This window comes from Alosa alosa, chromosome 20 (genome assembly GCF_017589495.1).
Source record: "Alosa alosa isolate M-15738 ecotype Scorff River chromosome 20, AALO_Geno_1.1, whole genome shotgun sequence".
Taxonomy (NCBI): Eukaryota; Metazoa; Chordata; class Actinopteri; order Clupeiformes; family Clupeidae; genus Alosa; species Alosa alosa.
The window spans coordinates 6,378,357-6,396,506 of NC_063208.1; the positions used below are offsets into that span (position 1 = coordinate 6,378,357).

Consider the following 18,150-nt stretch of genomic DNA (forward strand, 5'->3'; position numbering starts at 1 on the left):
CTGCACATTTAAGGACTCGTTTAATTTGGCCTGGTGAATAAAAGGCTACGGGACGGTCATTTGTCTCACTCCAGTGAGTCGTGACTTTAGCTGTCCGCTGAGGGATGGTGGAGAGCTGCAGCTCGGTGGGACAGAGGGCCCGGGGAGGTTGGACCAAAATACGAGGCCGCCAGAAAACGTATAACTTTTTTGTTAGCACGAGGGAAAGGGTAATGAGAGGTGTTAAATCCTTGGTCCAGTGTATTGGAACAAATGACCCTGTTCTCTGTCCTCATTTGGCGTTTATCTCTGCAGCATTTTTTATTTGTGTACTTACTGCAAGTCCAGGAAGGCCAGGGCCCTGCACAGAAATAAAGCACAAGGTTAACGCTCAGTTCTTCTTCTCAGTGAAAACACAAATCACAACAGTACAGCTTAGTTCCACCAGTATGCGTTATAACATCAGGATCTACCGGGATGAATTGATAATAAAAATAATAATAAAAGAAAGATCAACAGAGACATGAACCTTTATACTTGTTAGGAGAAATGACTATGACTAGAAAGTAAACACTCCCATCTAGTGGACAGATTATGTCAGTACAAGATGTGCGAGCCACAACTCCTCTCTCTTGTGAGATTTGTCTGTACACTACTTAAAAAACTGCTTTGTGATCAGTGGCATTTTAAACTTTATTAAGTTTATTTCTACTTACAGTTGGTCCCTGGGGCCCTGTTGGTCCTGGTTGACCCTGAATTCAGAAGGAAGGAGAAGACGAGGAGTCATCTTTACAAACCAGTTGCAGGAATTACAAGTTTCTGTTGTCCTCTAGGTATCATCTGAGCTGGCACTGATTACGCCATGCATGATGCATATAGACCCTTTCAACTGCATAAATAAACACATGTGTTCCTAAGGCATTACCAGTGGCACAGAAAACAACATTGAGCTAATTGTAACTTGGGGACCAAAAAAGTTTGAAAGTCGTCATGGTGTAGAGCATTACGCTAAAGTTATTGGTTTTTAACTTTTCAACCAGAAGCCTTCTAGGAACAGATTGAAAGGGTCAACAGTATGTTGAAATATAAATGACATTCGGCAAAAAACATGTTTGTTATGGTGCACCCCCCTTTGTGTACCTTTGGTCCAGGACTTCCTAAAGGTCCCCTGTCTCCCTTTGTGTCTAACTTCAATCCTTGCTCAGAGAGAGAGAGAGAGAGAGAGAGAGAGAGAGAGAGAGAGAGAGAGAGAGAGAGAGAGAATCATATATAACAAAAAGATACTACCGGTAGTTTACAAATACTTTGATTATGATTTTTTTTGTTTTACTCTTTATCATCCTGCCTGCAAAACATATACACATACCGTAAAATGCAGAAAAAATAAGCAATGTACTATTCAAGAAATGTAGGGAAACTCATAACACTGCTTTGAAAGAAATAGAGAAAAGAAGTAAGTCTACATTTGAATATTTAAAAACAAAGAGGAAGAGGCATGGATTAATCCATAACTCCTTCTTGCCTCTGTATTTTCCCAGGGCTAAAAGCCCTATAAACAATTTGAAGGAACAGTCCCTGCTGACATTTCCAGCTAATGAGAGAAACTCTGAGATGGGATCGACATTCCAGGCCAGATTATCTGACAAATCCTAGAGGAATGTGTGTGTGTGTGTGTGTGTGTGTGTGTGTGTGTGTGTGTGTGTGTGTGTGTGTGTGTGTGTGTGTGTGTGTGTGTTTTTTTCCTCATGTGACTGAGAGGGTAAGTGGGTCTGTGTGAAAAAGAGACTGACCCCTCAGCCAATCTGTTTTCCTCTGTTCAACACTAACTGACCTTAGAGTCAACAACATCAGTGTGTCATATGTGGTTACACCGCATTGTTGTCCTTTTAAAAAACTGTCTGGAACTTCTACTGCTTGAATAACAACTTTTACAATTTATATAGGCCCCTAATTTAAATAGCGGGCAAATTGCAAAGTGTAAAGTCTCACTAAAGCTTATTACAGTAATAACAAAGGCAAAACCTGTTTAACAATTCCATAGCATGAGCAAGACCCTAAGCACAAACACTGATGATTGATTGATGGGCCAGCTCAAGGTTTCCACATGCCACCCAATAGCGTTTATACATGAGATACTTTGCTCAGTAAGTGACTGCACTTTCCCCATCATCTAAACTAGGACCCATAGTGTTTCCTGTGATGTTTACATATATTCTGTTATTCCAAGTAAGTTACAGTTTTTCTCAGTCGCTTTGGTGCTTTTTTCAGATCAGAATGAAAATTCTCATAACTATTAGTTCAACCTCCACAACATTTAGTCATTTGTGCACATCATAGTAGCAATTTCTCCTTCCTCTGAACAAATTGCAAATACTTTTGGACATGTATCAGTTGCTTTCATACAATTCTCTGCTGTTTTTTAACATTATCATTTGCTTATGTCATGTCAGTCAAAATGAACTATACTTATGAATGCTGAATAGTCGTTCCCAATAAAACTAATAGTCTTCATTTCATTGCTTGAGTCATTACATACAAAATTGTTGAAATAGTTATCAAATTCTGTCACAATGCTGTAGAATTGCAAAGAGCATACAGTAAAAATGTAATATTCAGTGTCTTGTACTCACTTACTCACCTAACTACAGCAATGTGTAACTTTACTGTAGTTTTTTAAATGGCTGTGCAAGTGCTGTATAGTGCTGTCTTGAGCATGTTCAGGTAGTGTCACCGAAGTTCTGACCTTTTTTGCATTGAAAACACTGAGAGAACTGTCATAATGAAAACATGACAAAGCCATTTGACTATCTTGTTCATAAACGATGGTGTCAAGACTTCTCATTTTGATGACACTGACAGTTTCATTGACATGAATACCTGCTTTTGAGGAATGGACTATCCATTTTGAGCAAGTGACGTGCTTTTGCAGGTCATCCACTATGTTTTGCAGTTTGCACTAATTGTTTTGAGAATTGCACTAACTGCTGTGCAAATGTTAATAGTGATGTGAGAAAAGCACCAAAGCGACTGAGAAAAACTGTAACATAAACATCAATATTAACATCACTATATGTTGTCAGCTAAGCTTTTATCCCACGTGTTCTTTTCTATGCAGTGTTTCTATTGAGCCACGGGCCTAATGCTAAATCTCTATGTTAAGTGTAGAATGTACCTAGATTGTATTGGGGCAAATGGGGCAATTGCTCTCTACTTTAGGACTGTACTGCTTAAACCGGAAGTTGTGGTTACATTGTGATACATTGGATGAATGAGCAGCTAAGCTATTACTGTAACAGAGCAACTGCCCCAATGTGTTGATGTTGATTTGATGGTCCAGTAAATTGACACTGTGATAGCGGTGACAGTTTATCACTGGGAGGATTCTGACCAAGGTCAGAGGTCAGTTATGAGAACAACTAAGATGGATTTGATGCTCTACTGCATAGTGGATTGAATTCTCTCTCTATGGCTTTACACACCTGGAATCACTGTATGTAATTACAAATACAGCAGCTTCATCCTCCACATCCTGATTCACAGAGAAACATGAAGGCGAGAACAGCCACCCTCACAGGATCAGGAGGAGATAGATAGAGAGAGAGAGAGAGAGAGAGATAGAGAGATAGAGAGATAGAGAGAGAGAGAGAGAGATAGATAGATAGATAGATAGATAGATACAGTAGATAGATACAGTAGATAGATACAGTAGATAGATAGATAGATAAATAGATAGATAGATAGATAGATAGATAGATAGATAGATAGATAGATACAGTAGATAGATCCAGTAGATAGATAGATAGATAGATAAATAGATAGACAGATAGATATAGATAGATACATATAATTGACTGAATAATAATAACCTTGAAAATAAAGTACAAATCATGAAATTCATTACTTTGAAACAATGTAAACAGACAAACCTCTAAACACTGTTTAAAGATCCCCAAACTATCGCTAGAAAGAAGAGCATTATGTACATCATTCCACCAACGAGGACTCACATCACAGAAGAAAAGAGTTTTGACCAAAGATTCTAGAGCAGAGCTCTGTTCTGTTGACTGTGACCTCTTTGTGCTGATGGAGGGCTACACTGATGAAGGCCATAAGGCTGAAACGTTTGTTTACTTACCCCTGTTGCTAGTAAAATAAATCAGCGAGAAAATGTTTTTCTGATGGAGGGCTGACATAGCAAACACTCATCAGAGACTGCAGCAGACGCCAGCAGAAGCAGAATTTATATTTTTACCTTTTTATCATACTATTTATTCCTCTATAGCTGTTATATTTATTTATGTAGACCTCTGCCTTATATTTCTTTCCATGTATTGTATTTTGTGCTCATACAATGTGTATTGTGTTTGTTGCTGTTGTTGTTGTTTTTACAATGTTCTTTCTATCTTTGTGACTTTGAGGCCTGCCCTGCACAAGAATTCCAATGCACATGTGCTTGTGCCTGGGCAAATGGAAGATAAAGATGAACTGAACTGAACTGCAGCAGCTGAGAGGGGACGTAGCACTGGACCATGGAATTGAGATAGCAAGGTGCAGATCCAGTAAGTGTAGCAGGAACGTAGCACTGGACCATGGAATTGAGATAGCAAGGTGCAGATCCAGTAAGTGTAGCAGGACCGTAGCACTGGACCATGGAATTAAGATATCAAGGTGCAGATCCAGTAAGTGTAGCAGCCAGAGTGAGTTTAATTCTGGCTGCTATAGGAAGCCAATGAAGATGGTAACGTGCGAATGTGTCAAACATAACATAGTTATGTCTGGTCTGTGCGTGTGACATGTGAGACCTAAGACTTATCGTGTGTACATGTAGCTGGGAAGTGGGAAGGTTCACTCTTTGGAACTCCATACTTCCGCACTGAGAGCCTTCACTTGACAATAACAAACGGGCGACGGTACTAATGTTCATTGGCTAGCTAGCCAGAAGGCTAACATGACATAGTTACTCCAAGGTACTCTGGGAAGTATTGTTCAATATCACAATCACCTGCACTTATGAGTATAACATAAACAAACAATGAAGTGACTTATTTGGGAACAAGTCGATTTTTTATCTTTCTATGTTGAGTGACGTCAAAACATTCTCCTGGGAGCTCTCCCAAAGCCCCCACTTCAAACTGTGAAGCCCCCAGTCCAGGTGTGACATACCCCCATCCACCCCCTGCTCATGAACGCACCATTAGACCTGTCAGCTAAATGAGGGGCCAGGATCTCTATGTTAATCTCTCTAGGCCTAGATGGTTTGTGAAGCGCAGCGATACTGTGCTGAATGTTTGGAGTGGTTTCAGTGTTTGGCTTGGAGCTTTAGTGTAGTGTTGTACGAGTGCTGTACTAGACTCACATCAATGCTGGAGCTTTAGTGTAGTGTTTTGTACGAGTGCTGCGCTAGACTCACGTCAATGCTGGCGTTTTAGTGTAGTGCTGTACGAGTGCTGCGCTAGACTCACGTCAATGCTGGAGCTTTAGTGTAGTGTTGTACGAGTGCTGTACTAGACTCACATCAATGCTGGAGCTTTAGTGTAGTGTTGTACGAGTGCTGTACTAGACTCACATCAATGCTGGAGCTTTCGTGTAGTGTTGTGTACTAGACTCACATCAATGCTGGAGCTTTAGTGTAGTGTTGTACGAGTGCTGTACTAGACTCACATCAATGCTGGAGCTTTAGTGTAATGTTGTACGAGTGCTGTACTAGACTCACATCAATGCTGGAGCTTTAGTGTAGTGTTGTGTACTAGACTCACATCAATGCTGGAGCTTTAGTGTAGTGTTGTGTACTAGACTCACATCAATGCCGTTCTCCCCTGGAGTGCCATCTGGGCCGGGCTCCCCAGGCTCACCCTTCTGGCCCTGTGAAGACAGGTACAGGCAGTTACAAATAAGCTGGAACCAAAGTACACACACACACACACACACACACACACACACACACACACACACATACACACACACGCCACACACACACACACACACACACACACACACACACACACACACACACACACACCTTGGATACTCATACTCCCTCCCTCCCTCCCCTCTCTCTCTCTCTCTCTCTCTCACACACACACACACACACACACACACACACAATACACTATGTATTACATATTTAAATATGTGCTGTTTATTATATATTTAGACATAGGAGCAGTAATGTCCTAACATTTTGAGACTTACAGGTGCTCCAGGAGGGCCAGGGGGTCCTTTATCACCCTGGAGACAAAAACAATAACAAAGAGGTTGGTTTAGAATTCTGATTAGGAACTCACTGGTGTGTGATGAGGGCATGAACCACTGATAAAGAACAGCAATAGGCAGAGATTATATGAAGCCTTGCCTCTGTGACACACCCTACAGAATGTGCGGATCTTTCACCAGATAGCTTCACATTTATTGATAAACTGTAGATGTGTTTCATATTTTCCCTCAGACTAAGGTTGTGCTTCAGTCTAGTTTATATAAACACTTGATTGTTAAGTGTCACACTTATGAGAACTAAGGGCAAAGTTTACTTGTTTGTTTGCTTGTTTTCACATCAGATTTACATTGAAGTAACAGTCAACACATTGCGGAATAAAGTTGCTACCTTTGGAATTGCACATGTAGGGCAACATCTCTTTCCAGGTTTTAAAATGCCACTGAATAAGCGCTACCTGCTGTTACAAAAACCCATGGTCCTATCGAGTTACCACAATCTTAACTAAAACTCCCCTTGCAAAACAGGGGGACCTGCCTTTCAAAGACCCTACTCTCTTCCAAACAGGACCCTTTTGTATTCTCTGTTTTCATTTTGGGCTCCATCTAGTGGTAGAAGTCTGGCATTACAAGGCAGCGCACCACCGGTAAACCGTGGTGCACAATGAGCGCCTTTGTGCGCCTCGCTCCAACCTGCGGGAGCAGCGAAGCGGCTCGGATACTCACATCGATTCCGTCAGCTCCGGGGGTTCCAGAGGGGCCTGGTGGCCCTGGAGGTCCCTGTGATCCTGGAGGACCGCTCTGAAATTAAACACAAAAAGAAACCGTTTCACCTTTTTCACATGTCCAGTTCTCGGTCTGAAAAGAACTTTAAATTGTCTTAGTGCTTTATCTAAACCAGTAGCCTAGGCTTGTCTAAATTGCTTGGTAAAATAAAACAAATATACATTATAAAAAGAGAGAGAGGCAAATAGTATAAATAAATAATAGATAGAATTAATAAATAAATAAAGAGATAAATAAAAGAAAATAAACATTGTCTTGAAAATCTAGTGTGTAAAAAATATAAAGTATTAAAAATACAACATCATACCAATTACTGAAATAATTATTTGCCTGTTGGAAGGGTAGTGATAATTCCCTTGCACTGCCATAACAAAACAAGAAATAAAACAAAAAACAGCCAACAATTTAGTGCACGGATGAACCCACAACATATACGCACACGCACACACATTGTTGGGTGGTACATATACGCACATGCACGCACATTGTTGGGTGGTACATATACGCACATGCACGCACATTGTGGAGTGGTGTTTGATGTTTTCTTTAATTTTGTTCTTGTGTGTGTGTGTGTGTGTGTGTGTGTGTGTGTGTGTGTGTGTGTGTGTGTGTGTGTGTGTGTGTGTGTCTCTGTCTGTCTGTCTTTCTGTCAGTGTGTTGTGTGTGTGTGTGTGTGTGTGTGTGTGTGTGTGTGTGTGTGTGTGTGTGTGTGTGTGTGTGTGTGCACATGTGTGTGAGAAAGAGAGAATCTGGAGGGTTGCGGGGAAAGGAATGTTTGCCCTGTCCACCCCCTGTGCCATCACACTAACTGGTCATCTGCTAGGAGCCAGGGCAGATAGGAGGCTACAATAAAATACTAATTATAGGAAATAAATATAATCATTAACATTGGTTTTGTTTTGTAATACAAATTGTATTTGAAGTCACAGCATCGATTTACCAAAGGTGGCACCTATGTGGGATTTTGAGAGGTAAGGCCTCAGGTTACAATTTCTAAATGTGTATTTGAACAAGGCTTTGAATGAGGGTCCTTGTTTGCCTGGTGTGTGCGTGTGTGTGTGTGTGTGTGTGTGTGTGTGTGTGTGTGTGTGTGTGTGTGTGTGTGTCCACCAGCAATTCCTGTGAGGTGAGGGTCTATTCCACTATGTCTCTTTTTCAAGATTCTCAAAACAACAACGTTCATATCTTCATATTTGTGTCCTTGTGAAATGCAACATTTAAAATAAAATAAGCATTCATTACAGAAACAGCCAACACCATTCCCATTGCCAGGAATCCTGAACATCTATGGATTTGTCATACATCCACTTAAAATGCACAATGCACAGTGAAATAACTGAAAAACTTTTCTAATGACTCAAAAGTCACATCCAGTTTAGCCATAAGCTTCAGGTAAAGACACACTGGTATGGAAACAACATCTGAACTGCTAACAGACTCTCATGTCTACATTAGAGAGGAGCTCATCTGCCATTTATGCCACATCACATAACTCTTACAAAACACATTTAAGACACTGCTATATCGTGCTCAGTCATATCAAAGGTAACAAGATAATGCCGACACACTGGCACCAAGGCCAACCCAGGAGAACTAGCACCGGTCCACCAGCAGCAGAATAACATGAGAAGGAGCCTAACAACCTCTCCAAATAACCCAAATAAGGAGCCAAATGTCTTCTCCGAAGCCTCTAGTCTCTCTCACTTTTATCAGCCCCTAATTCAGCTCCCTGCACGGGCTCGAAGCCTCCCAGCTGGCAGAGACAGATACCCCAGGTGTCCCTATCGCCTCCACTGGTGCCCCCCGCACACTCACCACTTGCCCCAGGGCCAGACACAGTGCTTGCAGCAGGACGAAGCTCCTGAGGGCGGTGAGGTGGCCAGCCATGGCTCCTAGCTCCTCTCTCTGCCCTTTACGTTTGAGAAGAAAGAGCCTTCCACTCCTCGCCTGTCTTCTTCTTCTTCTTCTTCTTCCTTGCTCTCCGAAGAGGAACTTCTCCTGGCCTCTGGGCGCACGGCACTGCCGTTCCTCAGAGCAGGAACGTGTGTGACCGCGCGTGTGTGTGTGTGTGTGTGTGTGTGCCTGTGAATGTTTGTGTGCGTGAGAGAGAGAGAGAGAGAGAGACTCTATGTTTGTGTCTATGGGACTGTGTGTGTGTTCAGCCCAGAATAGGGGCAGAGAGGAGAGAGAGGTGGAGAGAGAGAGAGGTGGAGAGAGAGAGAGAGGTGGAGGAAAGGAGGGGGATGGAGAGGGTGATAGAGAGGGAGGGTGATAAAGAGGGAGGGTGAGAGGTAACCCAACCCACATCCTACCTCTGGAAACTCAGGGAGCTACCCCACTGGAAGACGTCTGAGCCCCTGGCGAACACTGGGCTGGGCTAGGCTGGGGGGCCACGAGGGGGTGCCAGGGGGGCCTCAGCAAGTTGGAAGGAAAAATAAAAGCAACAAATAAATACATTTGAAAAATGTAAAATATACCTATTACTATGAGGGCTGTTATACATTGCCATAATAATTTGTGGCATATCTGAACATTATATTTTCCATGATAAAGACTGGGAATAATAGTAGAGTGATAGCTCTCATATAGGCCCCAAAAAGCCCCAAATGCAATTTTTACACACTGTATGCTCCATCGTGAAGTGCTTGTGGCTAAAATAATTATTAGGATTAGATTAATGTATTTTTTTTACATTTGCCGTAATATTGTTGATGGGTTTAATAACACATCAAGGGGGTCCTTGAACAGAACCTAGTGGTATTTGGGGGGGGTAAATTTGGGAACCCCTGGGCTAGGCTACAGCCCACTCCCTGATTATAGATTAGCTCCATTGGACCTATAGTGAGACTGCACTGGCTTTATCATTAACATCTCATCATTTCAAATCATTCCCAAAATAATTAATAATAATCACTCACAAATAAAGATGGATACCTTGCATAAAATATCGTAGGTATTCTATTTGTAGGTGATTATATTTAGGCTAAACAACCCTCTCTTTGCCAAAACTGTTTTACAATTTAACCAGGACACCTGTAGGCTCCGCTTTAACCCTCTCTGCCTATACCCACTCCCAACATTTTCCAAAACATTAAGTAATTAACTGTGATGGAACAAAATTGAGCTAAAGATAGGAACGATCCCAGAGACGTGCTACGTTTGGACTTCGATGCAAGTAGCTGCAAACCGGCATTAAAAAAGAAAGGACTTTTATTTTGAAATTGATATGAAACACGTGACAAGGAAGTGAAACTGGTTATTATTCCCATTGGCCTTGCCTTCAACCAGCAAGGGCACTCATCTGATAGCAGAAAGGGGAGCTATGGCGCGTCTATTGCGATCCAGTTTGAGAGGATATCTCACCACTCAGATTAGAATGTCGTCTGATCAGGTATTTACCGAATTGCCAATCACATTCACGTTCAAATGACACCTGTATAAAAGGAAACGGGATGATGGGACTGATGCAAATAAAGATAACGTTTGTTGGCTAACGTTAGCAAGATCGCAGTTGAAAAGAGTGGGCGTTGTGGCCTCTCATCTTGATTCTCAAGGATATTTTTATGGTTGTTTACCTTGCGGTGTTCTGCACGCAATTATTCCTATCTGTGTGCGTTTTGTTGCATGCTTTCATCGCCAACTTTATGTTGCTGCTCGGAATGGATAGCTAGCAGCTAGCCAGAATAGCCACCTACTGATTGTCGTCTCACTTCGAATGTCCGGGTCTTTTACCTGTCACGTAGAAAAAGGTTAACTATTTTGGTCACACTTGGTAAACAATGGCAGAGTCGCTATTTAAAGCATCGAAACTGGTTCGTTGCTTCTTGTGAGCCATGTTTATACTTGGGGGGCCAAACCTGGTGCTAGAACTCAGTTCTTGGGTCAATACTGCTCTGGTCTTGTCTTGATGAATTTATGTATGAATTTTGGCAGTTCGTAAAATGGCCCATGATAAGTGTAAACCCAGCAGGAACTCTAGCCCTGGTGTCTGTAGCCTTGGCCAAAACTCCTGGGCTTAAGTTCCTGGGCTGATGGCCCACAATATAAACGGGGCTGTGCTCTGCAGATTGCGTCAGAAACTTTCCGTAAACTACAGTAATTACCACACACGTAAATGAGGAAATGAGGTGAAGGTTCCTCGCTATCCTGACATACCCATGCAGCTGTTGCCTGCTGACACAGAAGGCGCAGTTTGCACATGTCCCTGCCCTGAACAGTATCAATCTGTCAAGTTTATTTTTACACTACTATTTGTACCCATAAATACTGCTTAAGTGTGGTCAAAGCTTCTTTGTCCAGTAGCTTATATTTGAGGTAGTCCTACAATGTACAAGGTCGGCAGGAAAGTCGTTGTTAATTGTTTTATTCCCTATATAACATTTTGAATATTCTCTTAACACCAACCCCACCCCAACACACTCTGTTTGAAATGCAATTTCTGAGCTATTTTCTTCCTGTACATTCTGCTTTTGTTGAGCGTGTTATTGTGTGTGGTCTTTGCTTTTGTTTTGCGCTATTGTTGTAAATTACAGTCATTTCTGTGACTGCCTGTCACACTCACAAGTGAGTCCCCCACACAGCCCAACCTCCATTCACACCGTCCTCTTTGTGGTCTTTGTGTTTGTGTTTACCTTCTGTCCTGCTCAGCTGGGGGAGCTGGGGAAGGGGGCAGGCAAGGGTGGGGGTGCAGGAGGCTCCATCAGGGAAGCAGGAGGGGCCTTCGGGAAGAAGCAGGCTGCAGAGGAGGAGCGCTATTTCAGGTATACGACCGAACCGAATCCTCACCAAGCGTGGTCACATTAAACACAAGAGACAGACACTTAGATTAGATTAGATTAGATTGATTTAAGACGGTCTTAAGTGTCAACTGTCCTACTGATGTATGTATGTTGTGTGTGGTTGCCAGGTAGCAAAAGAATTTCCCCCTTGGGATTAATAAAGTGTTGCGTTGGAGAATTCTAGGGTCAGCTTTTGAGAGGTTGAGTTGAACATCGAATTGCAGTTCCCCCAGACATGAATGAAGCCCTAGTCCTAGTCAATGAAGATCTCTATAGACCCTTTCAACAAGGTAAACAAAAACAATGCTTGAACATTCTATTTGGGCCCCAATCTACTTCCTCTGCATTAAGATAACATATGGAATGTTAAAAAGGAAGTCTTGTGGGGCCAACTATGATGCTGATAATGAAACTCTCTTGAAAGGGTCCATAGAGCAGTAGGAGGAGGCCCTAGACAAGCCTATCAATCTGAAAAACATCAAGTAACCATGAGTTTCTACTATACTTAATACAAAACAAAGTAGTTATTTTATCTTAAAATGAGGGGCTCAAAGTCAACCTACACTCAAGTCTCAGACATTGCTAATCAGTACCCAGAATGCCATGCGATTCTAAGTGCCCAGCACTGACAGAGGGTCGCAGATTATATGATGTATAATATATATATTATTATTATTATTTTATATATATATATATATATATATATATTATTATACTATATATTATTGGAGGGGTCCAGAATTATTGTCATAGGGCCCAAATTTTCTAGCAGCACCCCTGGGTGGGAGCGTGATAACTTTGTGTTGGTTTTAGATTAATTGGGTAGCACCGTTGCGCTATCCAGGTACATTGAGCGTTGACAAAAAGGGGAATTCCTACATCATGTTACTTGAATTGTAGCCTTACATAATTAATTCATTAATTTATGTGCTATATTCTTCTTACACCAGTCCATGTTCTCAGTAGGTGTGCTTGAATATGATTGATGATTATGTTTGCGGTTAGTGACATGCCACGACAAGCACATGGTATAAATTATTGTTAATTGCTAATTTTGTATAGGCACTTGGTATTTGCGTTTCCAAACTTTGCCAGATCATTAGACAATAACTAGTCCCATCTCCCTATACCAGGCAAAAGGAGAAGGAGCAAATGGCTGCCCTGCGACGCCACCACGAGGAGGAGATCGACCACCACAAGAAAGAGGTTGAGCGGCTTCAGCGCGAGATCGACCGCCACAAGGGCAAGATCAGGAAACTCAAGCACGACGACTAGACGAGCTGGGCACTTAAAACTACTTGCATAAATCCCCACAGCACTCCATGCTCTTCCTGCCCCGTGTCCTCTGTATACCAAAATCACTCGTTGCCTGCATGAGCGCATCGCTGCCATGATCATGCTTTCTGGTTTTGTCTGTGAGCAGCAGTAGAATCATGAATAAAGTTTACAGATAATTTTACACATCAGTGCAGATAGTGTCTCTTGTTTTTTGTTGTTAAGTCATTTGTTTCTCATACGCATTAATCATTGACGGAAGTAGCCAGTAATGTGTTTACTTACTGATGTATCAGTACAGAGTGCCTTCCACAGCTTTCTGTAAACGGCAGGCTGTCAAACGGAAATGTATTTTTGACTGGAGTGTATGTGCAATAACTGCTTTTGCATACTTTTATCTTCTCCACACTGGCAATCAAAATGCAAATGTTCAATATGCCATTGAATCCTCCCCCCGTATTGTTCCATATGCCATCTTATAATGCCTCCATATTGTAGTCATTCTGGCTGAAATAAATATGCTCTTATTGCTTCTGTCAGTTCCACTGAAACTGTAAAGGTAACCAAAACTTCCCACCAAAAAAAAGCTTTGATGTGACAATCAGTGCAAATAAACATGTTTGACATGCTGGAAATGTGAGACTGTGTTGTGATCAAAGATGAAATATTATCTAGGGCTGTCAAAATAATGTGTTAATTTTGATTAATTAATCACAGAGTACCGGTATGTAATTAATAAGATTTTTTATCACTTGAAAGTCTTAGTATTATCATTAAGAGTCACTTGTCAACTCTGGTTATATTTATGAAGTCTATCGATAGCTTAAGGGTAACTTCCCAGTAGAATCACTTTTGTCTTGGTGCTTTTATTGACAGTTGTGAGCAAAGTTTGGAGGTGAACTATTGCCACCATCTGTGGTGGTGGTGTGTAAGGAGAAATTAACCTCCTGCATCCAAAAGACTGTTTTCATGTATCTTATCGCTGAACAGTAATCATTAAGTGCAGGCTCAGCATTCAATAACTGTACAACCCTGCTGACTCAGACATGTCTTTAAGTAATAAATTATCTAGCTTATTAGCCTAGTAGAATGCTGTTGGGCTGTGGAAAATCAAACTATTTAATTTTCTGCACATTTGTGAAGCATACTGCAAATTATTACATTTGGCTGACACATTTTTAACCAAAGCGACTAACAGCATGGTAACAGTTAAGTTTTAAAGCAATTCTCTCAACTCTCAAATGCCATAATCACTGATATGCTCTGTGATTCAGTGTAACTTTACAAACCAGAGTCTGGAGGAGTGTTTCACATCAAGTTCCATGATCCGTTTTTTCATACGAGTATATTTTAGATATGATGACGTCCTGTGGCCTGTCCCTGTTGTGGGTCATAATGGGTGGGTTTGCCGGACCAGCACTGGGAACAGTCAAGTGGAAAGATCCAGCTGACTGTGAATGTTTTGTCAGAAACCTTTTCAATTTCAATTATTTATTAGAGGATAACCCCTTGAGATGTAACATCTCGTTTTCAAGGGGGTCCTCAACATACAACAATAACACAAACACACACACACACACACACACTAGAGCTCTTCCTCACTACCAACCTTGGTAGTCTCCCCTTCTTGTCTAATAAGGGAAAATTCCGGTTTCTGAACTGGTTGCAGTTCTTTTTCTGGTTCCACATGAGGGCGCTCACGAATAAGTGCAGACAGAGCCGTATATATATAAATCTCTATATACGGCTCTGAGTGCAGAATGAATGGAGGTCTATGGAGCTGTACCCCTAAAATCCACTTTTCTCTGAATATAATTTTTTGCCCAGAAATTTGAATGTTGCAAGAGGGGGCAGAGAAAATACAGACCGCTGAGTATTATATTTTTTGAGTCACTTATTTGATCTAAAAAGCCTTTCAAATGCGTCAATGACGTCATTCATTAGCAGAAAGCTAGTGTGTTGTGGGCAACAACGACCCAACCTGTAAGAAATCGAAAGGACGTAAGTACTCGTTCATTCAACTTTTGACCTATAATCCATATTGAGCTTGCAGAAACCACAATTAAATCTTTGATTTTTCAACGACAACCAAGTGAAAGAGACACATTTAGCCGTCTAGCTTCATAGACCCCCATTGTTTTTGCACTTATTCGTGATCGCCCCTAGCGGAACTACAACAGATTGCAGGTACAATGGAGTTAATAGGGAGTGAACGTAAACGGGATCTGTAGACATTCTCTGAGACAGGTCAATAATTTGGGATGGGCTGTCAGTAGTATGCCATGCCCTTGTTTCACCTCTAGAGGGAGACGTTTTCTCAAAACCAGAGGCATAACATTGCTCTGGTCAAAACCTCAAAACCAGCTGTATCGTACTTCTTGAGTCTTGCCTCTCGATTTAATAACAGTTGCACGCCTTAATACCACACCACAATGAAAAAGACTGTTATCGTGATTGATTTGTCGATTTCACCCTGGGCATAGGAAAAGAAAAAGCTACTTGCTGCTTTGGGGCGTCCTTATGGTACCCTGAGGTTATGTAATACTGGGCCACCCCCACCTCCCTTGACTAACCAAACTCTCACATTGATGATGCTCATTTTAATAACATCCTCAACAACATTTCTACTTTTATTAAAGGCATACAGGTTTGTATCTACTCACTGATGATACAATGCACAAAAGTATTCGACAATGCTCAAAACACGTGCGCTAGTAGTTCCACTTTTTTTTCCATTTCAACTGTATCCTCCATAAGGGTGTATTCACAGTTTCCGTTTAATTCATTGGATGGGTTTCAATGTCATTCACAAAAGTATTTGTTCCAATTCGACAGATTGTATGTCAATCAAAACATTCTGATAACCATTGGTCCAAATCATCCCTCACCTCCTCATTCTAATGTCATGTGCCCAATCAGATTGTTCCTTTGCTTAGAATGGTTGAATGGAGTGTCCGTCTCAAAGATCTCCTTTCTGATTGGCCAACTCACGACAAAGCAGGAGGGTTTCTCGGAAGAAATGGGTTTCCTTGTCTGTGTCAGATGTACGACGATGCGGTATTGCAAGTTGAATTATGAAGCAGTTTAAATAAAGGAAATCCTGGATTAAATACATTCAAATGTATTTTCCTTTAACGTCAATGAATATCCTTGGATGGTGATTACTAGGAAAGCGTGAGTTTGGTTGTGAGAAGGAAGATCCACTTCCTTGTTTGTTTTGTATTGATTTTAGTGTTAGCCATCGAATAGCTAAACGTTATCTCTGTTAACGTTAGATAGATAGCTGCAAGCCCCTCAGCAAACAGCTTTGTGGCTATGACTGCGGATCTTTTATCTGATTTGGATAGTCGTTTCTTCGCTGACAACCTTCTGACAAGCGAAGACTGGGGTGAGTATTTTTTTATATAACCCAGACAAATGTGAAATACGTCAGGTCAGTTTGTGTCCTGGATCTCACGTCATTTGAATAGTCGCTGGTAGCTATCGTTAGCTGTTAGCTTGTTTGGTACTAGATAAACCAAGCAACTGAAACGCATGTTCCCACATTTATCTCGGATTTGTAATATCTCCAGATGGATGAAATGAGTAACCTGTCCGTTGCAGCGGAGTCTAATGATCTACAATGTTGCTGAATGAGCAGCTGGTCATAGCCCAGTGTTTCAAGACAACCGGATGTGAATCAGTAACGTTAACGTTACGGGAGAGCACTGGGTCGTGTCTGAGCCGCTCGAGCGTCCATATAAGCAGAAATGCAGGTCTTATTGGCATCAGTGACCTTATTTATTCCCGTCATATTAGAGCGTGTGACTGCACTTGTTGTGGACTGTGCGAACCTCAGCAGCTTGGAGGGGTGACGTATACGTCATCAGCTCAGAATGTCTTTTGCAGCTGCAGAGTTAGTTAGATAGAAAGAACGCAGATGAGACTACTAGAGCGACATATGGGTCCATCAGACCAGTCCATCGACCCAAGGGACTAGTTCACAAAGCAAAAAGAAAATGAAACAACAATGAATAGATACTTGTATTGAGTGCATTTGTTTCCTAGAAGGCATTGTCCTTCCAAATCATCCCTGTCTATAGTTTTTATCTTGGCTTAACCTATGTAAAACTCATATTGACCATTGATGGTCACTGTTCATTAATGACCATGCCTTTTTTGTTACTGCTACATTGTATGTGGAGGAAATAAGCTGTCCCAGTGATCGTCATATACCTCAAGGCCTAAAATCTCCTGTTACAGTCTGTGAAAGCCAATGTCTAGCTTTCACTGGACTGCTCAGGTTTCTTTTGTAAGGCCGCACAGAAACCGCTGAACACAGGTTACCCCTTGTCTGGGTGATGATTAAGACTCGGTGATGGGTGATGAATTAAGGACTGGAAGACTGAGTAAAGACTTGTAACAATGTTCACCCAAACAGGATGTTTTTTGTTTATTGGTCCTTGGCTCAAAAGCCTGGTATCTCATTATAAGGCCCTGACTACACTGTCAGTGTTAATGTGTGTTATAACCTTGACCTGATAAGGTGCTTGGAGAAAGTGTGACAAAAACAACATTCCCTCTCTTTTTACATAAGGATGTTGTGTCTACCGTTTGCATAGGGCTGTACCACAGATGCAATGTTAATTGTTGTTTTGTAATAGAATGTTTTTGTGTGTGTGTGTGTGTGTGTGTGTGTGTGTGTGTGTGTGTTTCAGATGCCTGCCTTTACCAGTGTGAGAGCATGGAGGAGGGGGAGGAGGGTGATTACAGCGCAGGACTGAAATATAACCCATCGGTATTACTCCCTTTTGTGATTATTTACAGTGGGCCTCTCAACTGATGTGCTTCACTTTTGTTATTATCACATTTCTTTCACTTTTTTTTTTTTTTTTTTGGACCATGTCCAATATGATTTGATTTGATTCTATGATACTCTATGATGTTTTCCATAATTTCCGGAGAACTCGACAGAGCCTGTGCTTTGTCTGAGTGTGTCCACGGTCATACTTTGTGCTTTGTTGAAGGCCTTTTGAGTCACTGACTGACTGACCGATCTCTGGTTCACACTGATAAGGTCACTACAGTTCAGCCTGCATGGCCAAGATAACGAGGCAATGGAGAGAACCAGACAGACAGACAG

The 18,150-nt window shown here is 41.6% G+C and overlaps 3 protein-coding genes across 3 annotated transcripts in view; 2 read left to right on the plus strand and 1 right to left on the minus strand.

The window, feature by feature from the left end:
• Positions 1-5,721: 5,721 nt before the first annotated feature.
• LOC125284958 (collagen alpha-2(IX) chain-like) lies at positions 5,722-9,072 on the minus strand. The gene is made up of 4 exons (XM_048229123.1): positions 8,791-9,072; positions 6,916-6,990; positions 6,172-6,207; positions 5,722-5,841 (listed from the first exon to the last, which is right to left on the minus strand). Exons 1-4 carry the CDS (start codon positions 8,860-8,862, stop codon positions 5,737-5,739), a joined length of 288 nt encoding a protein of 95 aa, XP_048085080.1. The 5' UTR covers positions 8,863-9,072; the 3' UTR covers positions 5,722-5,736.
• A 1,170-nt stretch (positions 9,073-10,242) lies between these two features.
• Positions 10,243-13,663, plus strand: LOC125285069 (ATPase inhibitor B, mitochondrial-like). The gene is made up of 3 exons (XM_048229291.1): positions 10,243-10,366; positions 11,623-11,735; positions 12,887-13,663. Exons 1-3 carry the CDS (start codon positions 10,298-10,300, stop codon positions 13,026-13,028), a joined length of 324 nt encoding a protein of 107 aa, XP_048085248.1. The 5' UTR covers positions 10,243-10,297; the 3' UTR covers positions 13,029-13,663.
• A 2,153-nt stretch (positions 13,664-15,816) lies between these two features.
• The window catches only part of atf6b (activating transcription factor 6 beta), a 25,399-nt gene continuing 23,065 nt past the window's right edge, over positions 15,817-18,150 (plus strand). The window contains exons 1-2 of the mRNA XM_048229292.1: positions 15,817-16,416; positions 17,726-17,805. Of these exons, the coding sequence (XP_048085249.1) occupies positions 16,344-16,416; positions 17,726-17,805 (153 nt within the window). The 5' untranslated portion in view covers positions 15,817-16,343. The remainder of the gene's footprint in view (positions 16,417-17,725; positions 17,806-18,150) is intronic.